Source organism: Nicotiana tomentosiformis, chromosome 6 (assembly GCF_000390325.3).
Source record: "Nicotiana tomentosiformis chromosome 6, ASM39032v3, whole genome shotgun sequence".
Lineage (NCBI taxonomy): Eukaryota > Viridiplantae > Streptophyta > Magnoliopsida > Solanales > Solanaceae > Nicotiana > Nicotiana tomentosiformis.
Genome location: NC_090817.1, coordinates 82,924,598 through 82,952,480, shown reverse-complemented (window position 1 = coordinate 82,952,480; position 27,883 = coordinate 82,924,598). Strand labels below are relative to the sequence as shown.

At 39.1% G+C, this 27,883-nt stretch overlaps 1 protein-coding gene across 1 annotated transcript; it reads right to left on the bottom strand.

Annotated features, from left to right (window-relative positions):
- Positions 1–732: 732 nt before the first annotated feature.
- LOC104112391 (glucan endo-1,3-beta-glucosidase) lies at positions 733–21,768 on the bottom strand. Its single transcript, XM_033660305.2, has 3 exons — positions 20,794–21,768; positions 1,087–1,135; positions 733–944 (listed from the first exon to the last, which is right to left on the bottom strand). Exons 1-3 carry the CDS (start codon positions 21,421–21,423, stop codon positions 937–939), a joined length of 687 nt encoding a protein of 228 aa, XP_033516196.2. The 5' UTR covers positions 21,424–21,768; the 3' UTR covers positions 733–936.
- Between the last annotated feature and the right edge of the window lie 6,115 nt (positions 21,769–27,883).

The following is a 27,883-nucleotide window of genomic DNA, read 5'->3' as shown; positions in this document are numbered from 1 at the left end:
AAAAGTATACAAAGACAACTTATTGTTTCGTCGCTAAATAGAACTATATTAACAACGAATTTTTTTCCGTCCCCAAATGAATAGTATATGTGACAAGCTTGTTTGTCAGAGAAAGTAAAATAAAAATTATAGCTAATTGTTTATTTTCGTCACTAAAAAGTTGTTAATACCGACAAAATAATTTTGTCACTAACTATTTAGCTTAATTAGTGACGACGTCAATTGTCTCTAAAATTGTGCATATTTCGTAGTAGTACAAAAGTAGTTTTGTCACTAAAGATCACCTTTTATAAACCAAAAAATATTCCGTCCCTAAATGTATGAATTAGTGACAATTTTTCTTTTGTAAAAATGGTTTATAATTTTGTAATTAAAAATTAATTCCGTCTAAAATTTTATTTTTATCAACTAAATAAAATTATTGCTACAAACTTTTATGATTAGTGACAATTACACTTGTCATAAATAAAACGTTACTTGGTGGTCGATAAAAGCGATTCTCAAACAAATATTATTTTTGCCACTAGATACATTCAATTTGGGACAAACTAATATAAATGTGAATGTCTTGAAAAGTATAATATAGTCGTTGCTGAAAAATAAGGTTTTAGAGGTATACATTTTGTCAATAGTTACAAAATTTGATGTCATTTAAATTAGTGGTGGTTCTATTTATAATTGGTATACCTAGTTTTCCATTAATTGATAATTTATCATTTTACAAATTGGAAATAACAAAATAAAACATGCATGGTAACAATAAAATATTTCATCCATGATCATATAATTCTAAACAACTAATTCATTACAAACTCCATAAATGAAAATATATAAATAAAGTAAAATCTATCCAACATGAAAAGTCTAATCGGAATACAAGAATAATTCTAATGTAACCACTTATCTAATAATTTTACTCTTGAATAACTTCCACGTTCATGTACCTGTGAAAAAAAGTTATAATTTTAGTCATACGTTTTTATACATGATTTAGAAAAAAAAATTAAATGTTAATCATAAATTATGTATTAATTAGTGAAGCAAACAATAGAATAAGAAATAAGTACTGGTGAATAAAATACTTACTCGATTTAACACAACCGATATTTTCAATTCCTCTCTGGCTGCAAATAACCTCAAGAATTAAGAGTAAGAAATGTCAAATTTTGAGTACTTAACCTCACAAAAATTAAAGAAACATAAACAAAATATCTTTAAATATTCTTCATAAAATTAAAAAAGAACCACTACTACATAAACACAGTGAGATCCGGTATGAGATATGTACCGAAGCAAAAGAGGTACGAGAAATGGCATTGGATCTTAAAATAAAACATCATTACAGTTTTAGTCTCTTAAAGTTGTTAAATTAAAAAAAAAGCTTCGAAGAAAATCAAACACTTTGGATTGTATGTTTAAGAGAGAGAGAGAGAGAGAGATGATATATCATGATAGCAATAGGCAGATCTTACTGGGTAAGAGTTAGATGGGGATGAAGATCATACAAAGAGATGCGAGGAGACGTGGGGGAGATGAAGGGGATGGAGGCGGCAGTATACAAATTAAAAGGAGGGATTTGGGGAAACATAAAGAAAAGGAGGCAAACTTACCGCCACTTTTTTTGTTCAACTTTGAAAAATAATGAAAACCAAAAATGTTGGTTTTTGGGTAATTAAGTATTTTATCAGTAACAAAAATATTTTTACTAACCTTAAAAAATATATTGTTGGCAATTTATTTACACTTTAACTTTATTATATTACCAAAAAAAATATCACAAGATTAAAACGTTTGCTAACAAGGATAACTCATGATTAAAAAATTTATTATACAAATCAATATTAAATCAAATTGTTAAAAGATAAAAAATAATTAATTTAAAAAGTTATTCATATTTCACTAATTAAAATTAAAAAAATCTAATAATTTATTAGTAAATTCATAACTAGTTATACATACAAAGATTTAAACTCTAAGTATACCTTTTAAAATATAATTAAAAATTAATTTCTTTTAAATTTGATGGAAGATATCTACAATAATTAAAGAGGTACATTCAAGGAGGGATGAAATTGTTTCAAAAAATCTAAAAGTAAAAAAGAATTAAATTTTTAGTGACGAAACTATTTTCCTATTCAAATTATGATTAATTTTAAGACAAATAATAATTTGTCACAAATTGTCTACAACATTAGTGACGAAACTAATTTTCACCAATGTCTTTAATTTTGTGGCGTATGTTACTTAATATTTGGCACCAAACCATTTTTTTTAGGAAACTTTAGTAGACAATTTTTGCTACGAAATTTATGTTTCGTCACTAAAAGTATGTCCCTGATATATTTAAGTATGGGTGTAATTTTTGTCATAAATAATCAATAATTAGTGACGAATTTTCAGCGGTAGCTAATAGTTTTGTGGATTAAATAGAGACGATACTATGATTGTCACGAATTGCTTATGCTTTAGTGACAAAAGCTAAGGTCACAAAAATTATAAAAATTTATGGCTAAATTTTACACCATCTAACTACAAATTTTAGTTTGTCGCCATTGTAATTGCATACTTTTAGTGACAAAACTTATTCGTATCCAAAATATAATTAGTTTTAAGACAAATACTGATTTGTCACAAATTGTCTAGAACATTAGTGACAAAACTATTTTGTCACCAATACCTTTAATTTTGTGGCTAATATTACTCAATTTTTGGCGCCAATCCATTTATTTGGTAGGAAACTTTAGTAGACAAAAATTTTGCTACGAAATTTGAATTTTGTCACTAAATATTTACCCTTCATGCATTTAAGTACGGATTGTTATTTTTGTCACGGAAAATGAATAATTAGCGACACTTTTTCTATTGTAGCTAATAATTTCGTGGTTAAAGATCACATTTGTTGTAGTGTAATTTGCTTATGTCTTATTGAAGCCATTTGAGCTTTGTCCATCAAATAGGGTCCAGTGGCACACCTGGGCAGATCTCTAGGATTGAGAAAAATGGATTCATTCTCCTCAATGCCCCATTTAGCAAGAGCATCTGCTACTTGGTTAGCTTCACGAAAATAATGTTGGATCTCAAAATTCACATGTTGAAGTAGTTATTTAGTATCCAAAATTATATCATGCATTTGTCATGCTAAGTTTGCATTCCCTTTAATCATATTGATTACTATCATAGAGTCACATTCAAGGACGATACCCGTGAAATACACCACTTCACCCCAGCCATGCTGCCTTTGCCTTTGCCTCCGTCAAATTGCTACTGCCCCTTCCCATGTTATATGCAAAAGTTAATATCAAATTGCCTTCAGAGTCTCTAATAATACCTCCAGCCCCCCATAACCCCTTCCCCATTCCGACTTTTATCAGTATTTATTTTCACCCATTTGGAGAGAGGTTTCATCCACTTAACAACAAAGCATTCACTCTTATGGGCGAGTGAAAGAACTTGATCATAGATGTCAAACCAGTGCCCATGCCACTCCTTGCTGCAATGGTGTTTAGATATGGACCATCTTAAATGGTTCAGAATTTGATACTTTACTCTAGCCCTTGAAATTCTAGTATCTCCATACCTTGATGCACATCTTGCCTTCCAAAATCCCCAATAAATTACAATAGGAGTTATTCTCAGCAATTCTTGATGTATAATATTTTTGGCCTTAATTGACCACCATCTAATAAACATACCTTTGATGGGGATAAATTTCCACCTGATATTCAAAGGAGTTCCAAATGTATTCCACAAGTCCCTTGCAAGTTCACCAGCCATAAATGTATGTTGAATTGTTTCACCTTGTTAAACTCTATAACAACAACACTTAGAAACATAGTTAAGGCTAGATTTGATCATAACCTCATCAAAGGGCAACTTCTTTTTAAACAATCTCCAGGCCAAAAAGGACATCTTAAAGGGAAGATATTTGTTCCAGACTTTGTGCAATAAAGGTATTGCATCTTGTATATGTCTTACTAGGCCTCAGGTTGAAGCGGTAGAGAAAGTTCCATTAGGAGATGGCATCCATATAGGTGAATCAGAAATATTTGAATCACCAATACGAATACTCAAAATATATTCTGTTAGAAATTCAGGCAAATGCAATTGGTCAAACTACCATTTTCCATCCACAATAATATCTTTTATAGGTTGTCCTCTTGGAGTGTTCTCATAGGAGATAATCTGAGCTATCGCCCCCATACCTATCCAATTATCCCACCAAGGCTTGAGTTGCCGGCGTTAATCTTTCACAGTAAGTTCTCCTCGGCTTTCTCCTTTATTTGAAGCATTTTTCGCCAACAAGGTGATTGTCCTATCCTCTAAACTTTTTCGACTGGATGGGTTAACCTACAATATTTAGTGTAGAAGAAATTGGACCATAGGGTGTCGCACATCCTAAATCTCCACCATCTTTTCATAGCTAGAGCATCACTGAAATCCTTCAAACATCTGAACCCAATGCCTCCTTCTTCAATTGGAAAGCACATCTTAGACCAAGAGCTCCAATGAAAATTCTGCTTACCCTCTGAAGTACCCCCAAAAGAATCTAGCAATCTACCTCTCAATATGTTTAAATGAAGTCTTTGGAGGTTCTAACGTCGTTAGTATATGGGTATGTTGGGATTGTAAAACATATTTAATAAGTGTTGCTCTACCACCAACGGATAATAACTTTCCTTGCCAGCCTGCTACTTTCTTGATGATTTTGGAAACAGCATCATTGAAGATTGCTATCTTTTTCCTCCCCACATAGATAAGGCAGCCCAAATAAATCATAAGGAACTCCTTATGTTTATAACCGGTTGAGGTTTTAATTATAAATACCTCATCATCACAAGTATTAGGCGCTACCAAGAAACAACTCTTCTCTTCATTAATCAGTTGACCTGAACACTCTTCATATTTAAGTAACTGTTGTTTGACCATGTTCAAGGATGCTTGATCTCCTTCTGAGAAAATTATGACATCATCTGCATAGGCGAGGTGAGTGATTTGTGATCCATGTCTTGGAATAGAAAAGCACTTGAAATATTGATTTTCCTTTAACTGATTCAGCATCTTGGACAACACTTCAGCACCAATAATAAACAAAGTTGGTGAGATAGTGTCCCCCTGCTTTAATCCTCTAGTGGAGTGAAAGAAGCCTTGCCTCTTGCCATTGATGAGGATAGAATACCAAACATTGGCAATGGAATTCCAAACCAGATCTATCCACCCTTCAGAAAAACCAAATCTTCTCAAAGTTAAGAACACAACCAGTTGACTCTATCATATGCCTTTGCCATATCTAATTTCATGACCACGTTCCCTCCGGTATTCTTCTGATTGATACCATGTATAATCTCCTGGGAAAGGACATTCTTTGTAATTGATCTATCATGAGCTAATCCACTCTGATTATTAGAAGTTAATCTTGGAAGCATTGTTGCCAGTCTATTGCTCATAATCTTGGATAAAATTTTATTGGAGACGTTGCTGAGACTGATTGGCCTCAATTCAGAGAAAGAAGTTGGATTATCAACCTTGGAAATTAATACCAAACAAGTGCTAGAGAAGAATCCGGCCAGTTTAGCCCCATTGAAGAAACTGTGAACAAACTCCACAAGGACCTCCTTGATAATGTCCCAACAGATTTGATAGAATTGATCTTCAAAACCATCAGGTCTAGCAGCACTGTTTAGATCAATGGAAAAAATTGCCCTTCTAATATCTTCCTCTTCTAGTATCATTGTTAACCTTCATTATCTTTCGGTGTAAGTATAAGGGCAATACAATCAATAACATGTATTTGAGACATTTCTTCTGAGGTAAACAATTTCTCGAAGTGATATACTGCTTCTTCTGCGATGTCTCTGTCTCCCGTTATCCATTGATCTCGGTCATTCTTGATTTTGTGTATTGTTTGTCTTCTCCTCTTCTCATTAATTGTGGCATGAAAATAATTGGTGTTGGAATCGCCTTCTTCTAGCAATCTAATATTTGCTTTCTGTCTAAGCAATGACTCCTCACACTTTAGCCATTTGGTATGTTCAGCTTGAGCCTTATGCATTTCAGTTATAGCCTCTTCCCTGTTATTATCAATATACTCAGCTTCCAATTGTTGCATTTTCTCTTCCCATTCATTTACATGATTATATATATTTCCAATTTGTTCTCTGGACCAAGTACTGAGCTTCTTACTTAGGATTTTGAGTTTTTGTTGAAATCTCCACATTGCATTGCCTTGAATATTTACCCCTCATGTATTTTGCACCACTTGCTTGAAATTAGGCTCGTCGATCCAGAAATTAAGGAATTTTAAGTATCTAACACCATCAAATTCAGTAATAGAACACCTTACTAGCATATGTGTATGGTCTGAACCAGTGCTAGCTAGGTGTTATATACTAATTTTGGGAAACATAGCGTTCCATTCATGATTAAAAAAGATCATGTCCAACCTCTTCCAGATTCTGTGTGGATTGTCTCTTGTATTGCACTAGGTAAACCTTGGACTAATAAATCCACCATCCATCATACCACAATCATCCATACAACCTATAAAATCCTAGCTTTTCTCCATTCTATGAGGGTTGCCTCCCTTTTTCTCTTCAGCATTCATAATCACATTGAAGTCACCACTGATACACACCATGGACCTTCTATGTAGTTGTTACAGGATCTCAGGCTTTCCCACAATTCAGCTCTCAAATGTTCTTTGTTCTTGGCATAGACAAAGCTCATTCAGAATATATCTGTAGACCCTAGCTTTTTGCATTTAACAGTGATATGGTGTTGCTCATCTACCATAATTGTTACATAAAACTCAGCTGACAAGAATATCTATATCTTTCCATTTATGTTGGCATAACTTCCCTCTTGCCTCAACTTCCTTCTGTAGTGATCTATATATACAACATCCATAAAAGGTTGTTGCACTGCCACACAATATAATTTATATATGTTTACTAGAAATTTCAGTCTTTCGATGGCCCCCCCTGGACCTTAACCCTCTAATATTTCATATTATTGTGTCAACCAAGAGGAACATTGGGGGCTTGAGCATTGCTTTTAGAAGCCCTGAATTTAGCTCTGGTTAAGAGACCAATTATATCTTTTATTTTCTCCATGTTACTCTCTTTTCTTCTAGGAGATAAGTTACCTCTCATAATAAAATTATTTCTATGTTGTATAACAACATTCTCTGGTTCATTATCAATCCATGATGTCCTTGGTGCAAAGGCATCGATAAGATCTTCTTCATCAGTAAAGTTGCATTCTTCATACTCATCCTTACCTTCATACCCATTGTCTTCTTCTTCTTCTCCCATATTATCTGCCAACCTATCAATATTAGTATCCTTGAGTTGTGTATCAAATATCTAAATGGGTGTGATTTGTTCATGAGTTTTCATTCATCTATGTTGGCTAGACTGTCCATAGTCTCTTTGAGTTCAAAACTGTTGTTCTGTTGTCTGTAGATGTGTAGGACTCCAACGGCAAATCCCAATATCAATTCCTGCTTCCTCTAAATGCTTCTTTGATGAAAGAATAAATAGAACACCTTCATTATATCCAGCTTCAACTTGATGGTTCCTTTTAGTAACAATCGATAGAGCTGCCACATTATGTCCAGTTTCTGTCCTCGCCGGAGTTGTGTCAGCAATCTCTATTGCAGTGTTTATATTATGTTGATCTTCCATCAGTTGAATTATATGTTGAAATGAGTTCTTCACTGGTATTGAGGTATGTATTGGTGTAGGTAGTCTAGAACTAACCTCACCAACTTCATGTTCCTTCTGTTGATCACCAACATAGGTACTATTGTGAGCATCTATGATAACAACTCTATTGTTCTCTATCAATTATTGTAAATGATCATGTTTCTCTTGGTCTCCTAGTTTGGTAGTTGGCCTTGCTTGCCACTTCATCTTATTCTTCTTTGCCAAATTAGCTCTAATGCCATTTTGTATCCTCTGTCTGTTCACAACTTTATCTTTCCTGATGATCTTATTTGGAGGAGGTGGTTGCATAGCAACAACATTCCTTTCCTTTAGCTTATTGAATCTTTGTCACGCCAGAGGCAAATGAGATTTGTTGATCACTAGTTTATTGTGTATTGGTTTAGTGATCACTGGAGTGGGTCTAATAATCATATTCTGTTGTTCAACAACATGTGGTCTGGGGAAAATCTTGTCTGGCCTCCTATGAGCATAACATACATCTTCAACATGTCCTTGATGCTTATACCTAAAACACTAATCTGGTACAAAATCATACTCAATCTCTTGTGAAAACCCAATATCTTCAACTCCTCCTTCCTCTTTAATACCTACCCAAACAGAATCACTTCTTTGAATAGCCAAATCAATCTCCACCATGACTTTGGCAAAATTAGGCCTCGATTTAATATATGTTGCTTTATCGATCTTCAGTAAGGTACCAATAGGAGTGGTTATCCTCAATAGAGCATCCCAATTATAATAGTGCCATCTCAACCCCGGTAGCTGAATCCAAACTGGTGCTAATAAAGTCTCCTCATCGGGATTAAAATTATTGGTTCAGGTAGCAAGTCGCATCGGAGATCCCAGAACCATGAAACGTCTCTTAGAGTAGATATTGAGATAATCTTCTTCCATTGTGAAATCCAAAAATATATGCATAGAATTATAATGCCCAATCTTTACCGAGCCTATTAGAAGAAATCGAGCAGCAAAGCCTATTCGAATAACTTCAATCAGGGGGTGGATATGGTTAAATATACCAATCAAAGTGAGTCTACAGTCATTAGCTAGCTTCAGATCTTCTTGAGGCGTAAAACTATTGGTTTCCATTTGTACATTTTCGAAGCTCTGAATTTCAGTCGGGTCTTCGAAGCCGCAGTGGTTTTTGTTAGAAGCCATAGCCATTAATGAGAGAGAACATGATAATAGATCGAGAGAGAATGAAGAGCAGATTTGAGGGAAAATATCTGAGAATGCAAGTCATCACTTTTCCATTATTTGTACACTGTATATATACAGTAAATTAACTGACTATTAACTTCCTAACTACTTATTCAACAACCTAACTATAGTTAAGTTCACTAACTAACTAAGGTTAGCAATCAGCTTGAGTCTTAGTCTAGCTAACACTCCCCCTCAAGCTGATAATCTGAACAAGTTCTCTACTCCAAGCTGGTTTAGTAAGTGATGATGTTGAGCCTTCCCTAAACTCTTGGTAAACAGATCTGCTAATTGATCCTTAGTATGAATATGCTCAGTTTGTATTAGTCCTTGGTTGATTTTTTTCTCTAACAAAATGACAGTCTATGTCAATGTGCTTTAACGAGATGCTAAGGGAGTTCGTATCTCATTTTCAAATGGAACGAATGGATCTGCCATCAATCACAGACGATTGGGTTGTTCAGGCTTTCACTCAAGGTTTGAACGAACGAAGTTCGACGCCTTCACAGCGGTTGAAGAATAACCTGATCGAGTACCCAGCTATTACTTGGGCCGACGTGCATACTCGGTACCAATAAAAAATTAGAGCCGAAGACGATCAATTGGGGTCTGAACCCGCTACTCGAAGGGATATCAATCGAGAACAAGGTCCGATCAGGGACCGATACCGACCGTATAGTGGAAACCACAAAATCAATGAATCGAGACGTAACTCCGGACAAAGCAACAAAAAAAGTGATCGAGGTCAAGGGTCTCGGGGGCTGATGAACAGAAATGGGTTCGACATGCCTACAGGATATAAGGAAGCACTACGGTTATCGGAGTATAACTTCATCATTGATGCATCCGCCATCGTGTCGGCTATAGGACGCATTAAAGACACTAAATGGCCTTGACCCATAAAAATTGATCCTGCCCAGAGGAATCTAAATCAAATGTGCGAATATTATGGCACTCATGGCCACAAAACGGAAGATTGCAGGCAACTAAGAGAGGAGGTATCCCCGTTATTCAATAAAGGGGACCTTCGAGAATTCTTAAGTGACAGGGCCAAGAACCAATTCAAAAACAGGGATTTCGGCAAACAAAACGAACAAGAAGAACCACAACACATCATCCACATGATCATCGGCGACGGCGATACCCCTCAAGGGCCGGTGCTTAAACACACTAAGACGTTGGTTATGAGAGAAAAGCGACCTCGAACTCAGGATTACGCACCCATAGGAACTTTGTCCTTTAATGATGAAGAAGTAGAAGGAGTCATGCAACCTCATAACGATGCACTGGTAATATCCGTACTTATGAATAAAACTAAAGTTAAGCGTGTGTTAATTGATCTAGGTAGCTCGCCCAATATTATGAGATCGAAAGTTGTAGAACAGCTCATGCTACAGGACCAGGTCGTACCCGCAACCCTGGTTCTAAACGGATTCAACATGGCATGTGAAACCACCAAAGGCGAGATAATTCTGCCGAGAAACATGGCCGGGACCATCCAAAAAATGAAGTTCCACGTAATCGAAGGCGACATGAGGTACAACACCCTTTTTGGAAGGACATGGATCCACAACATGAGAGTTGTACCTTCGACCCTACACCAGGTTCTTAATCCAACATCGAAGGGAGTCAAAAAAGTGTACAGAGAATAACCGACCGCGAGAGAAATGTTTTCCATCGAAGAATCGATTCTGATATCCTCACCTTCATCAACAAAGGGGTCAGACTCAAAAGGGGAACGAGACACTAAATAGCAATCACAGACATCAACTTCAACCCAACCAGAAAATCAGAAGATCAAGGAAGATGATGATCAAATGATCCCTCGATCCTTCGTGGTTCTCGATGATTCTGATGCTACCCAATCAACGATTGAAGAATTGGAACAAGTCGTACTAATCGAGCATTTTCCCGAACTAAAGGTATACCTGGGAACGGGATTAACCCCCGAACTCGGGAAAAGTCTTATCCAATTTCTTATCGATAACATAGATTGTTTTACTTGGTCTCATTTAGATATAACGGAGATCCCATCGGATATAATGATGCATCGGGGTAAAGCACGTATTCATAAAGGACGAGGTAACTAAACTTCTCAAAATAAGGTCTATTCGGGAGGTGAGATATCCCGAATAGTTAGCCAATGTAGTTGTAGTCCATAAAAAGGGAACAAACTTAGAATGTGTGTAGATTATAAGGATTTAAACAAGGCATGCCCCCAAAGATTTTTTTCTGCTGCCCAACATCGATCGCATGATTGATGCCACAGCCGGCCACAAGGTCCTTACTTTTCTCGATGCCTATTCTGGGTATAATCAAATCCAAATGAACCCGGAAGACCAGGAAAAGACTTCATTTATCACCAAGTATTGAATATATTGTTATAATGTGATGCCCTTCGGGCTAAAGAATGCAGGAACTACTTACCAACGCCTAGTAAATAAAATGTTCGAGGAAAAAATAGGTAAATCAATGGAAGTTTAAATTGATGACATGCTAGTTAAATCCCTGCACGCATAGGACCATTTGGCTCATTTGCAGGAAACATTCGATATTTTAAGAAAATACAACATGAAGCTCAACCTCGAGAAATATGCTTTCGAGGTCGGGTCGGAAAAGTTCCTCGGCTTCATGATATCAAATCGGGGGATCGAGATCAACCCCAATAAAATCAAATCCATCGAAGACATCGCCGTCGTGGACAGTGTAAAATCCGGGCAGAGGCTAACGGGACGGATTGCTGCCTTAGGCTGATTTATTTCAAGGTCGTCAGATCGAAGTCACATATTTTTCTCTCTACTCAAAAAGAGGAATGATTTTGCTTGGACCCCGGAATGGCAACTAGCATTAGAGGAATTGAAATGATATCTATCGAGCCCACCACTACTTTATACTCCAAAAATAGACAAAAAAACTTTGCTTGTACTTGACAGCATTGAAAATCGAGGTAAGTGATGTCCTAGTTAGAGAAGAGCAAAGTACGCAATTTTTCGTTTATTATGTAAGTCGAACCTTAGGAGAATCATAAACTAGATATCCACACTTGGAGAAATTGGCATTGGCACTGATAAGCGCCTCTATAAAGTTAAGACCATACTTTCAATGTCACCCCATATGCGTATTAACCATTTACCCATTTCATAATATTTTTCACAAGCCCAAACTATCAGGCCGATTGGCTAAATGGGCCGTCGAATTCAGTGGGTACGATATCGATATCAATCCCGTACGGCCATCAAGTCTCAAATTTTAGCGGACTCCGTGGCCGATTTTACGCCAACCCCCGTACTCGAAGTCGAAAAGGAACTCTTGTTGAAATCGGGTACATCATCGGGGGTATGGATCATTTTCACAGACGGGGCTTCGAACGTGAAGGGGTCCGGGCTAGGTATCATTTTAAAAGCCACATACGGGTAGCACTATTAGGCAATCTATCAAAACTATTAGATTAACTAACAACGAGGTCGAGTATGGGGCCATGATTGCAGGTCTCGAGCTAGCTAAAAGCTTGGCAGCAGAAGTCATTGAAGCCAAATATGACTCTTTACTGGTGGTAAATCAAGTAAACAAAGCTTTGAAGTTCGAGAGGATAAAATACAAAGGTATTTGGACAAACTGCAGGTCACTTTGAACCATTTCAAAGAGTGGACTTTACAGCATGTACCACGAGAACAAAACGGTGAGGTCGATGCACTTGCAAATTTGGGATCATCGGTCGAGGAAGACGAAATAAGCTCGGGGATTGTCGTTCAACTCTCCAGATCCGTGGTCGAAGAAGGTCATGCCGAGATAAATTCTACGAGCTTAACCTGGGATTGGAGGAATAAGTATATTGAATACTTGGAGAACGGAAAGCTCCCATCGGACCATAAAAATTCGAGGGCCCTACGAACCAAAGTTGCTTGATTCACATTGACTGCAGATGGAACATTATACCGAAGGATATTCGATGGACCATTGGCAGTATACTTAGGTCCAGGAGACACCGACTACATCCTACGTGAGATTCACGAGGGTACTTTTGGAAATCAATCTGATGTCGATTCATTTGTCCTGAAAATAATCACGGCTGGGTATTATTGGATCGATATGGACAAAGATGCAAAGGACTTCGTTCGAAAATGTGACAAATATGAAAGGTTTGCACCAATGATCCATCAGCCTAGAGGCAACTTCACTCAGTCCTATCCCCATGGCCATTCATGAAATGAGGAATGGATATTGTCGGCCCTCTACCATCTGCCCCAAGTAAAGCTAAGTTCATTTTATTTATGACTGACTATTTCTCTAAATGGGTTGAAGCACAGGCATTTGTGAAAGTAAGAGAGAAAAAGGTTATAGACTTTATCTGGGATCATATCGTATGTCGATTCGAGATACCCGCTGAAATAGTGTGTGACAATGGGAAGCAGTTTATCGGAAGTAAAGTGACGAAATTCCTCGAAGACCATAAAAAAAAAGTTATTATCAACACCGTATCACCCTAGTGGGAATGGACAGGCCGAATCAACAAATAAAACTATCATTCAAAACCTAAAGAAAAGGTTGAACGACACCAAGGGAAAATGGAGAGAAATCCTACCCGAAGTTCTTTGGGCATATCGAACATCAAAATCTAGTACGGGGGCAACCCCGTTCTCCTTAGTATATGGCTCCGAAGCCTTGATTCCAGTCGAAGTCGGGGAACCCAGTGCCAAGTTTCGATATACAACAAAAGATTCAAACCACGAGGCTATGAATACTAACCTCGAATTATCGGATGAAAAATGAGAAGCTGCTCTCGTCCAATTGGCCGCCCAAAAGTAGCGAATCGAAAGATACTATAATCGAAGAACCAAGCCTCGCCATTTTAAACTCGATGACTTAGTGCTAAGGAAAGTCACCCTCAATACCCGAAATCCAAATGAAGAAAAACTCGGTCCAAACTGGGAAGGACCGTATCAGGTTCTCAAAAATGTCGGAAAGGGATCCTACAAGCTCGGTATTATAAATGGCAAACAACTATCAAACAATTAGAATGTGTCGCACCTAAAACGATACTACTGCTAAGGTACGACCCTCACATATTTGTTTATATTTAGAAACTAACCCTTACAGGAGTCCGATCAGGAACAAGGATGGATCCTTCAATACGAAGCCCTAGGTCTGAAAGCACATGTTGTACTCTTTTTTCCTTAGACCAGTTTTATCCCAAATGGGTTTTTCGGCAAGGTTTTTAACGAGGCAACCATTGATCGTGCTAACTTAGAAACAATTCGACAGTATCCGAGGTCTCTTTACAATCGACCTCGAATACTGGGGGGAGGGGGCATTACCCCTCAAATATATCACGTTCGATGCAAGAAAGTTACTTCATAACAACAGGGTTTCGATAGGAAAAATTATAAGAGCCAAATAGTCAAAACGAGCCATGCTCATGTAGTTGGCCCGAGACCTAACGCAAAACATGAACACATGTATAATGACTTACAAAGAAAAATTTCTTCTATATCTTATATCCAAGAAATATTCCTTTATCTCGAGATTTATTATGCACACGGGCTTAAGGTTCGAGCAAGCACTCACTCGACCATTAAGCCTACGGGCTACTTTTGTTTCGAGTTCGAGCAAGTACTCACTCGACCACTAAGCCTACATACTACATTACTTCGAGTTCGAATCATTCACTTGACCATTAAGCCTACGGGCTACTTTTATTTCGATTTTGAAAAAGCACTCACTAGACCATTAAGCCTACAAGCTACTTTTATTTCGAGTTCGAGTAAGCACTTACTCGACTACAAAGCCTACGGGCTACTTTTATTTCGAGTTCGAGCAAGCACTCACTCAACCACTAAGCCTACATGCTACATTACTTCAAGTTCGAATCATTCACTTGACTATTATGCCTACATGCTACTCTTATTTCGAGTTCGAGCAAGTACTCACTCGTCCATAAAGCCTACATGCTACTATTATTTCAAGTTCGAGCAAGCACTCACTCAACCACTAAGACTACGGGCTACATTACTTCAAGTTCGAATCATTTAATCGACTACTAAGCCTACATGCTACTTTTATTTCTAGTTCGAGTAATCACTCACTCGACCATTAAGCCTACGGGATAATCACTCACTCGACTACTAAGCCTACGGGCTACTTTTATTTCGAGTTCGAGCAAGCACTCACTCGACCATTAATCCTACGGGCTACATCACTTCGAGTTCGAATCACTCACTCGACTACTAAGCCTACGGGCTACTTTTATTTCGAGTTCGAGCAAACACTTACTCGACCACTAAGCCTACGAGATATATTACTTCGAGTTCGAATCTCTCACTCGACTACTAAGCCTACGAGCTACATTACTTTGAGTTCGAATCACTCACTCGACTACTAAGCCTACGGGCTACATTACTTTGAGTTTGAATCGCTCACTCGACTACTAAGCCTACTAGCTACTCTTACTTTGAGTTTGAAAAACTCACTCGACTACAAAGCCTACTGGCTACATTACTTCGAGTTCCAATCACTCACCCGGCCACTAATCCTACAGGCTACCCTATTTCAAGTTTTGAGCAAGCACTCACTCAGTTATAAAGGCTACAAGGTCCAAATTCGATCAAATTGCCTAAAGCCTTATGGAAACGTTCATAAGGCATGAATGAAATAAAATCTTCACAAGGCAAAAAATAAAACAAAGGCAAGACGGGAAAAGAAAAGATATTTGTATATATGTACAAGATTGTTTATATGATTGTTTGCAACATCCTAAATAAAAACTAAGAGCTGAGTTTCATGGTTATCCCCAGGGGCGGTCTCTTTTCCATCGGGCTCCTCCCCACTCTCAGACCCGCTCTTGCTCCCATCATCGTCATCGTCATCATCATCATCATCGGAAGCCAAGGCTTCAACATCGGCTTCGAGCTTTTTAGCCCTTTTTATCTCTTCAGTGAGGTCGAAACCTCGATCATTGATCTCCTCGAGGGTCTCCCTCCGAGATCAGCACTTAGCAAGTTTAGCAACCCAATGTGCTCGAGTGTTGGCGGTCTCGGCTGCCTCTCTTGCTTGTACTTGAGCAGCTTTATCATCGGCCCGATAGACGGCCACAAATACATCTGCATTGGCCTTTGCCTTTTCGGCATCAAATTCGGCCTTGGCAAGTTCAGAGGCCAACTGAGCCTCGAGCTCCTCTATTCTTCTTGCTTGAACCGAGCTTTTCTCCTTCATACTTTGAAGTTGGTTTTCGGTCGATGATAATTGGGTTCGAGCAGCCTCTTTCTCTGTAGCAAAGTGGTCCATACCTTCTTTCCACTTCAAAGACTCCGCTTTTATCACATCGACCTCCTCACGGAGTTTTCCGATCATCTCAATTTTCTGCTACAGTTGTGAGACCAAAAAATTAGCCATCGTTCCGGCATCGAGCCCATAGGCTTATAAAAGTATCATTACCTGCTCGGACAGATCGGTCTAATCTTGGTGAACCTTGGCCAACTCGACTCGAAGGTCTTTCATTTCCTCTCCATTTTGCCCTAGGAGGAGTTTAAGGGAGTTCCTCTCCTCCGTGATCCGTTGAAGGTCGGCCTCGCATCGATGCAGCCGGGTTCGAGCCCGAGAACATGCTTCTCGATGAACTGCTGGGGCCTGCAAAGAAAAAAGAAACGAAGTTAGAAAAGAAAAACAAGTATAAAGGCATTACCAACAAAGTAAGTTAAGGCTTACCCGATTCAAAGTCTGCTGCACTTCGAGGAAAAAAACCGGTGCATCACTAGTGCCGACAACGTCCTCGACACCGGTAAACAAATCACGAAAAGGGTCATCTCCCTCATTAGATCCATCTACCTCGAGGGCCTCCAAAGCTTGGGCTTCCCGAATTGCCCCTTCGAAAAAAGCAGGGAAAGTTGGCGAGTCTTCGATTACTACTGCCCCAAGTGAGTCGCTTGGGGCATTCTCTTCGGCTCGAAGAGAGTCAGTGACGGCCCTTCAGACATATCCCCCATCTTTTGACTTCTATGGGAGATATCCTCGATTCCCAACAGCTCGGGGACTTTGCCAGAATCTTTCTCCGATATATCCTCAGTTCGAGGCGGAGCCTTGTAAACCACCATCGATCCAGCTGCCCGTGGGGCATCAATGGTTTTCTTCATTCGGGCCACCAGTACGGGCCCATCGTCTTTTTCTTCTTCCTCGTCTTCATCCCTCAAACGCCGAACTGATTCTAAGGTTAAAGGGATGGTATTCTTCTTCGACTTACGAGCCTTCGGTTTTGGATTTTCGAAAGTGGAGGCCCTTTTTCTCTTACTGCCCTTCGCCGGTTTAGAAATCGGGGCTGAAATTTCCTCCTCGCCGGACAGGGGTCTCAAAACCGCATCCTTGCCCAAACCTACACACAAGAAAATTGATTTGAGTATACGGAAAACAGTTTGAACTATCAATGATGCGAGAAAGGAGATTACCATGATTTTTGGCCTCCCATCGACCCTTTGACAAATTGTGCCATGAACGCTCGGCATACGTAGAAGTCGAAGCCAGGGCCCGTACCCACCCCTTGAGGTCGGGAACCGCACCAGGCATCCAAGGAACCGCTGCACCACAAAATAGGATATTAGTAAGAAAGGAAACGAATTGGCAAAATAATGAGAGATAGCAGCCGAGTTACACTTACGCTTCATGTTCCATTCTTCGGGATATGACATCTTCTCGGCCGGTATTAGGTCTGACGTCTTCACTCGAATGAACCTTCAAATCCAGCCTCGATCTTTGTCTTCATCTATGCTCGAGAACAAAATATTGGTAGCCCAACGCTATAGTTTTATTAACCCACCTCGAAAGAGGTAGGGGCAGTACAATCTAATGAGGTGGTCGATGGTGAAAGACATCCCCTCGATATTGCTCACAAAGAAACGGATCAGAATAACGATCTGCCAAAAATAAGGATGGATTTGGCCTAAGATTATTTGGTACTTACGGCAAAAATCGATGATAACAGGGTCAAGGGGCCTAACGTGAAAGGGTAAGTGTACACACTTAAAAACCCTTTCACATGAGTAGTAATATCCTCTTCAGGAGAAGGGACTACCACTTCTTTGTTTCCCCAGTTATAATATTTTCTTACCTATTTGAGATATCCCCCGGTTGTCGAACACATATACCTCGATACTGGCTCACATCGGCCCGGAATCAAAGAGCCTTTGTCGACCTTAAAATTGGAGGTAAGAACACACACCACGGGAACGCACTCCTCAGGCTGTAGATCCACCGGTGTTTTATCGGCGGCAGATTGGGAAGAAGAAGCTTTTTCTTTTTGGGATACGGTGATTTAAAGAAGGTGACAAAGATTTGATGGTTTTGAAGAAGGATTTTACAGAAAAGAATCACAGATTTGCGAATGAACTCAGAAGATACGAAAATGAATTTGGAAGATTAAAAATGTAAAAGTGATAAATGATAAAAGGAATGGTTATTTATAGATTGAAGCAATGGCGGTTCAATATCAGCGGTGGCCGACCACCGCCTGACACGCATTAAATACCTTGGTAAACTAAACCGATGGGACAACTATCACGTACGTCATAGTCGGGCATGATGCAAATGTCAGTGCATATCCAATCGAGCCATTTAGAAATCATATCGTTTCTCACCACATCCTTCCCTAGAAACGATGGGACTATCTGTATACGGTCGAAATTGATTTCGACCTTCGTACGATTGATCGAGATGGGATCAAAATAGACTAAAGGAAGACTTCGTAATATCGAGATGGATTTCGAAGATGGTATGGACGAGCTTCAGATTTCAGGTACAATTCAAACACCGAGTTCGAAGTTATTATCGAGCCAGGGTACGAACCGAACTATGATGAGATGTTATGGAATCGATCTTAAGGGGCAAAGATCAACCGATACCGAGCCCGAGTCATTACCAGACCCCGAGTCGGCATTGAGCTCAAATTCTCATCTATACCGACTAGCACAGAGTCCAATCAAGTTCGAGCTCACAAACAAGAGTCGTTGCAACCACACTAAGGGAGAGAATCTCGACGGAAATTAGGGAAAAACTGATTTATCATGGGTTCCCCACTATGTATTTTTAATTATATCTAAAGTAGGATCCTCCACTATAAAGAGGATGGCTACACTTCTGTAAAAGGACAGTTTTTGCTTACATTATAACTAAAATACCATACACTCCTATATTGAAGGATTATTCTTTTTGGCTTCATAGATTGATTCATCTTGCTTAGTCCTTAAATCATCTTCTTTCCAACCTTGTGTAATTTTCATTCTTTACGATCCGTATTTGATACTTTCTATTTATCCTTACAACTTGTGTTAAGTTATACCACATATCCTTAGAACTACGTACAAATTCAACTCTATCTGTTTTTGGGTAAACACCACCATTTTGTATGGCCGTACAATCTACTCCCCAACTACACACGAAATCTATATTCGATTGCAAAGCCGGATCACTAACATCTGTCCTTGGTACACACCATTTCTTATACACTTCCGGTGCCATAGCTGGCGGAGAAGTCTGAATTTAGAATTTTAAGTGAGTAGTTATACAACATCTATTAATAGTCTGTTTGGCCAAGCTGGAGAAATCAGCTTATTTTGAGAAATGCTTTTGAAAAAGATACTTTTGGAGAAAAGCAGTTTGTGTTTAACTAATCACTCTGAAAAGCACTTTTGAGCAATAATTTGTGTTTGGCCAAACTTTTCAAAAAGTGCTTTTAAGTATCAAATTACGAATAAGGACATGAATAGATTTACTTAATAGTTAATATTATGATTAAATAAATAATCTCAAATATTTGTTATTACATGCAATAATTAAATCTTTTTATTTTATTTAAGTACAATATGAAAATAAAATTTAAAAGTACTTAATTATTTTAATATAAGTTAAATATATTAAAAATCATTCAACAAATATAAAAATATTCACCCCTAAAGTCATTATATATTAAAAAGTTATCCTAGAAATATAAGAAATATTTATACCTTAATATCCTAAGTATTAGGTTTGACAGTTATTTTAGTATATACTATATTTTGTTAAGGGTATTTTTGGTAAGAAGAAAAGTCAAAACTACTTTTGCTTCTACTTTTGAAAAGAAGTTTTTTTTTTGTTTCTCAGAAACTGCTTCCGCTTCTTCCCAAAAGCATTTTTTCCCCAAAAAAAACTTGGCCAAACACCTCAACTTAGGAAAAAAAATACTTTTGAAAAAGAAGAAAAAAAATACTTCTAGCCTTTTGAGAAGCTTGGCCAAACAGACTATAAGTCTTTTAGTGAATCTATATATATACCTTTTATAATTATACTTAAATATGTAAATATATAAGTACTATTTCATCCGTTCCAATTTATGTGAACATGTTTGACTGGGCACGGAGTTTAAGAAAAAGTGAAGATTTTTGGAATTTGTGGTCCCGAACAAGTAAAAAAGGGGGTAAGAATATTAGTATGGTTATAAAAACTTCTAATCAAAGATATAATTATAACTTTAAATTAAATTATATTTAAATTTTAAAAAGATTATTCTTTTTGTAACCGACTAAAAAGAGAAAAAGAGAATAAGTTCGTATAAACCGGAATAAATTGAGTACTATGATTTAATGCAAATATTTTTAATGGCCAGTACACAATACTTTGTCATCAAGAATCGGAAAGATCAAACTGCTCCTATGAGAAAGCGTGGGAGATTTCTCGGATCAATAATCATTGTAGTGAAAGACAATTATACCCTTAACACTAGCAACAGCAAATATCTTCAAGTCATACTATACTAACAGGATAGTTTCGTCATTAAACTGACCTCTGCAGAAAAAGAGAAAACCTATTGACATATTTAACCTTGAGGATTATCCAAATTTTCGAAAAATACCTGTGTATTACGCAGAACTCCCACATCGTAAACGGGGCTGAAGTCGGGTCGAAACAACCCGAAGTTACGCTCCGGAGTGCTAGGCTTAAGGTCCTCATTGAACAGGGAGAAAACGTAAGTCTCAAACGTCCTGTTAGGCATCAACGGCGTTCCCACACCGGAGTTAACATGCCTCAGGAGATTCACATTGTACGAAACAGCATTCTCCAAACTCACACCCGGTTGGTTCGGGTCACCCGCAGAAGGCCAACCCGTTTCCGCCACAACGATATCCACGTCATCATAACTCAATAACTTCATCGCCGAATACACAGCATCAATCTGCGCATCAAACATATTTGTATAATTCATCCCCGTAACTTCGTCGTAAACCCCAACGTTTGGTTTAAACAGGGCATAATCTAGGGCTTTATCGTTAAACCCAAAATATGGGTACGGACAAATCATGAAGGGTGATTTGGTTTCACGGTGAAATTCTAGCATTGGGGCAAATATAACCCGATCGTACCCGCGTCTGGACCGACCCGAACTTGGAGGTTCGGAGCGGGACATGATTCCCAATGAATGTGGTGTTGACACCTGGATATCATTAATTCCAGCTTGTAATAGAGCTTCGTGAATTGCTTTCATGGCGGGGACTAAATGAGCGATGAGATTTTTGTCACTAGTGGCTATGACCTCATTTCCAACGCAAATGCGATCTATTTTCGTGTGTGGATAATAAGGAACAACATTTTCATTGACCCATGTTGTTGCACCAGCGGATTTAGAAACTGATAAAATGTTGCCGTTTGGAACCGTGATTGTGAGCCAAATGCCGGTGTTAGCGAATGCGTGGATGATTTCTGGGTTTGCGTCGAAGATTTTAATTTTGTTAATGGTGGTTTGGTCCCTGATGAAGGCGGTGACTTGGGTCGGTGGCAGGAGGTTGTCGGTGACGATCCGTAGTTCACGCCAATGAAATAGTCCGCTAAGGAGCCGTTACAGAAAAGGAGGAAGATAAAGAAAAAGAGAATATGGAGGTAACAGAGTTTAGCCATGAAATTAAACCTTAAGTGAACAAAACAAAAGAATTGAGTGAATTTTTGTAATTAATGAGAACTGTTAATTGTAAGCAGAGTGGTGTGCTGAGAGGTAGAAAACAGGGTCTGCATATTTTGTGACGCAGCCAAGGGCGTGGTACTAAAAAGCAAAAATGTGGGAGGTGATAGTCCTAATTTCTGCAATTTCAATGTCAAATCGACTCCGAAAAAAACAAATCGTCAATTCGGACTCTTGAAAACTAAAATAGAAATTCAATTTTGACCATAGATAAAGGAGCCTGAATTTTGAATGATGCTTAATTCGACTTAATGCAAATATCAATTTTGACCATAGATAAAGGAGCCTGAATTTTGAATGATGCTTAATTCGACTTAATGCAAATATATATATATATATATATATATCTTTCACTCCTATGATCTGGTAAAACCTTTTGAGCAGAGTTAGCAACTATTGACTATTAGCCTATTACGCACTAATAATTCTGGTTGCATAGTTTATGTTCTTTAATTTCTATAATAGTTTGCAACATTTCACTTTGTATACGATAAAAATCGAGTTTGCCCTCCGAATGAATAATCGAGATTGGAACATGATTTACCAAGGTTCAACTTCGTGTAATATCAAGCCATGATGCGAAGTTAGGTTACCGATCTCGAGATCCAGAGGTCGAGCAAAATAGAGACCGGGCAAGATCGAGATCGGCTAAGATCAAGGTCGAGCAAGTTTGAGACCGGTAAAGATCGAGATCGGCCAAAATCGAGATCGGGCTAAATAGAGACCAATCGAGGCCGAGATCGATCTCGATCGTGGAAAGCTTATCGAGCCAAAAAACAGAAAGCTGGAATATCCGCAATTGGGCGAGAATCTCGCTGTAAATCACGGCACATATCAATGATAGGTCAATTAATTAATCTATTATGGGATTCCATGTTGTATTTAAAAATTATATTATGAATAAGTTCCCTCCCCCCCTCCCCCCCTTCCCCCCTCCACTATATAAAGGGGGGTCTGATTATTTGTAAGGCAACTTGATTCAGATTCATAGAACATAAGGGAATATACTATCTTTTTCTGGTTTTGATATTTAGTCATATTATTCTTCTATCAGTTACTCTCCATTCAGTTTGAGGGTGATAAAACTTGAAGGCTAAGGCTAATTCATTCATTCGGTTTGCATCCATTTCTTTTACACTCTACTTCGATATTCATTTATATATTTTCTCAATTTGTACCGAATTATGCTACATATCCTTAGAACCGCGTAAAATTCAATTGTCATCTATTTTTCGGGTAAACAGTTTGGCGCCCACCGTGGGTCGATAATAGTGGTTATATGATACAAATCTTTGTAAAACACATCATTTTACATTTGCTCTTGGAGGTATCTTTGATTTCAGGTTAAAAATTACGAACTCTCTATTAATACCCCTACATATCGACAATGAATCTGGCCATCAAGGGGAGAATAACAACGAAATGCCCGAAGATGGAAGGCCACATGCTGACCCCGTTGAAATTCGGGCCGTAGATCCGATTGATGTTAATTCACATGTGGCCATCGAAGTGAACCAACATTTTGGTCCCAAAAATAACATCAATGGTGGAATCCCATCTGCAGTTCGAAATACCCAAAATATTAGAGAAGACGGGATCAACCTGCATATGATCTTCGAAATGCTGCAAGCTCAACAGGTGGCGATAGCTCAGTTGCAGAGCCAAACCCAGGCACCGAGTAGGGCCGAGCCCGGTCCACCCCAAGAAGTCACCAACAGAACGGGGCCAGCTGTGGTAAGGTCGTATGAACAAGAATCGGGGACTAACCTCGAAATTATAAAGATGCTCGAGGAACTAACAAAGCGGATAGAGTTAGGGGAAAAGAAGATCGAAGTAAACAACAAGAAAGTGGAAACCTATAACTCCAGGGTTGATCAGATCCCGGAGGCGCCACCAATACTGAATGGTTTGGATTCCAAAAAATTCGTACAAAAGTCTTTCCCCCCGAGCGCAGCTCCCAAACTGATCCCCAAGAAGTTCCGCATGCCCTAGATTCCTAAGTATAACGGAACGACCGACCCCAACGAGCATGTCACCTCTTACACGTGTGCCATTAAAAGGAATGATCTAGAGGATGACGAGATCGAATCTGTATTACTAAAGATATTCGGGAAAACCCTATCAAAGGGAGCAATGATATGATATCATAATTTACCATATAACTCTATCGATTATTTTGTCGTGCTTGCAGATGCTTTTGCAAAAGCACACGCCGGAGCCATAAAGGCCAAAACTAGGAAGTCGGACCTCTTCAAGGTAAAGCAAAAAGAGAACGAGATGCTAAGAGAGTTTGTATATCGTTTCCAAATAGAACGAATGTATCTACCACCTGTCACAGATGATTGGTCCGTTCAAGCTTTCACTCAAGGGCTAAACGAACGAAGCTCAGTGGCTTCACAACAGTTGAAGGAGAATTTGATTGAGTACCCGGCTGTTACCTGGGCCGATATACATAATCGATATCAATCAAAGATTAGAGTCAAAGACGACTAGCTGGGGGCTCCTTCTGGTTCCGCTACCAAAAGAGACATCGACCAAGAACCGAGGATGAACAGGGATCGATACCAGCCGTATAATAGAGATCGTAGGGGCAACGGACATGGGCACAACTCCATACGAGGTGAAAGGAGAAGCGATCGAGGCTAAGGCTCTCGAGGGTTGATTAGCAAGAATGGTTTCGACAGGCATACCCGACCTAAGGAAGCACTGCGATTGTTGGAGTATAACTTCAATATTGATGCATCCGCCATCGTATCGACTATCGGACACATAAAAGATACCAAATGGCCTCGACCTCTGCAGACCGATCCAGCCCAAAGAAATTCCAATCAAGTATGCAAGTATCATGGCACCCATGGCCACATAACGGAAGATTGTAGGCAATTGAGAGAGGAAGTAGCCCGGTTATTCAATGAAGGGCACATTTAGGAATTTTTTAGTGATCGGGCCAAGAATCACTTCAAAATAGAGAGTTCAATAGACAAAACGAGCAAGAAGAACCGCAACACATTATTCACATAATTAACGGAGGGATTGATGTTCCCCAAGGACCAGTGTTTAAACACACTAAAGTCTCGATTGTAAGGGATAAGCGATCTCGGACTCATGATTACATACCGAAAGGAACTTTGTCCTTCAACAATGAAGACTCAGAGGGAATCATGCAACTCCATAACAATGCACTGGTAATATCTTTACTCATGAATAAGACTCAAGTTAAGCTTGTGTTAATTGATCCAGGTAGTTCGACCAACATCATTCGATCAAAGGTCGTAGAGCAACTCGGTCTGCAGGACCAGGTCGTGCGTGCAGCCCTAGTACTAAACGGATTCAACATGGCATGTGAAACTTCTTAGGGCAAGATAACTTTACCAGCAAACATCGCCGGGACCATCCAAGAAACGAAATTCCACGTAATCGAGGGAGAGATGAGGTATAACGCCCTATTCGGAAGACCATGGATCTACAACATGAGAGCAATACCCTCGACCATTCACCAAGTTCTAAAATTCCCAATGCCAGAAGGAATCAAAACAATCTACGGGGAGCAACCCGCCATAAAGGAAATGTTTACCGTCGACGAAGTGATTTTGATATTGTCACTCTCATCGACAAAAGGGTCAAATTCGAAGGAGGAGACCAAATAGCAATCACAAACGCCGGTCTCGACCCAACTAGAAAAGTAGGGGTCCGACGAAGATGATGATTATGGGATCCCTCGATCCTTCATAATCCCTGATGATTCTGACACTACCAAATCAACGGTCAAAGAACTGGAGCAAAGCACACTAATCAAACAACTGCCAGAACGAAAGGTATACTTGGTCACGGGGTTAAATCCCGAGCTCAGGAAAAAGCTTATTCAATTTTTTTTATAGATAACACGGATTGTTTCGCTTGGTCCCATCTTGACATGACAGGGATCCCATCGGAAATCACCACCTATAGACTAAGCTTGGATTCGAAGTTACATCTGGTGAAGCATAAAAGAAGACCCCAGTCCGAGGTCAAACATGCTTTCGTCAAAGACGAGGTAACCAAGCTTCTTAAAATAGGGTCAATCCGTGAAGTAAAATACCCCGAATGATTAGCAAATGTAGTGGTAGTCCCTAAAAAAGGGAACAAACTTAGAATGTTTATAGATTACAAGGATCTAAATAAAGCATTCCCTAAGGATTCTTTTCCTTTGCCTAATATCGATCGTATGATCGATTCCACGACTGGCCACGAGATCCTTAGTTTTCTTGATGCCTATTCCGGGTATAATCAAATACAAATAAGCCCGGATGATCAAGAAAAGAACTCGTTCATCACTAAGTATGGTACCTACTGCTACAATGTAATGCTATTCGGATTTAAAAATGCTGGTGCCACTTATCAACGCCTAGTAAATCGGATGTTCGAAGAACAAATAGGAAAATCTATGGAAGTTTACATTGATGACATGCTAGTTAAGTTCCTGCGAGTAGAGGGCCATTTAAAGTACTTGCAGGAAACTCTCAGTATATTAAAGAAGTACAACATGAAGCTAAACCCAGAAAAATATGCATTCGGGGTTGGGTCAGGCAAATTTCTCGGGTTCATGGTATCTAACCGAGGAATCGAGATCAATCCCGACAAGATCAAAGCTATCGATGGCATCACAGTGATAGACAACGTAAATGCTGTGCAGAGGTTAACCGGGCACATGGACGCCCTTGGGCGATTTGTCTCGAGGTCGTCCGATAAAGGCCACCGATTTTTCTCATTGCTAAAGAAGAAAAATAATTTCACATGGACCTCAGAATGCCAGCAGGCTTAGGAAGAGCTTAAACGGTACTTATCGAGCCCGCCGCTACTTCACACACCAAGGGTAGACAGACATCTTTACTTATATTTGGCAGTATCGGAGGTAGTGGTAAGTGGAGTCCTAGTCCAGAAAGAACGAGGTACGTAATTTCCATTTATTATGTCAGCCGGACCTTAGGTGAGGCCGAAACTAGATATCCCCACCTATAAAAATTGGGGTTCGCTTTGATAAGCGCCTCTAGGAAACTAAAACCATACTTCCAATGTCACCCCATATGTGTTGTAACAACATATCCACTTCAAAATATTTTGCATAAACCCGAGCTTTCGGGACAGTTGGCCAAATGGGCCATAGAAATCAGCGGGTATGATATCGAATATCGATCCCGAACATCAATTAAGTCTTAAAGTTTGGTAGACTTCGTAGCTGACTTCACACCGACCCTAGTACTCGAGGTCGAAATAAAACTATTGATAAATTTGGGTACTTCCTCAGGAATCTGGACCCTCTTCATGGACGGTGCCTCGAACGCGAAAGGATCCGGGCTCGACATCGTACTAAAACTACCCACAGGCAACGTGGTTAGACAATCTATTAGAACTGTGAAATTGACTAACAATGAGGCCGAATATGAGGCCATGATTGCAGGTCTCAAACTACCCAAATGGGAGCGGAGGTGATCGAGGCCAAATGTGACTCCCCCCTCGTAGTGAATCAGGTTAACGGAACCTTCGAAGTTAGAGAAGATTGAATGGAAAGATACCTAGATTAGTTACAAGTAACTTTGCACCGATTTAAGGAGTGGACTTTGCAACATGTGCCTCGATATCAAAATAGTGAGGCCGATGCTTTCGCAAACTTAAGGTCATCAATCGAGGACAACGAGCTCGATTCAGGGGTCGTCGTGCAACTCATGAGATCAGTAGTTGAAGAAGATCACGCCGAGATAAATTCCACAAGCTTGACCTGGTATTGGAGAAATAAGTACATAATATTTGAAGACCGGAAAGCTTCCCTCAGATCCGAGAGAATCTAGGGACCTACGCACGAAGGCAGCACAATTCACTTTGACCGAAGATGGGACTTTGTTTAGGAGAATGTTTAATGGTCTATTAGCGATATGTTTGGGACTAAGAGACACTGAGTACGTTATAAGAGAAGGTCATGAAGGCACTTGCGGAAATCACTACGGTGCTGAAT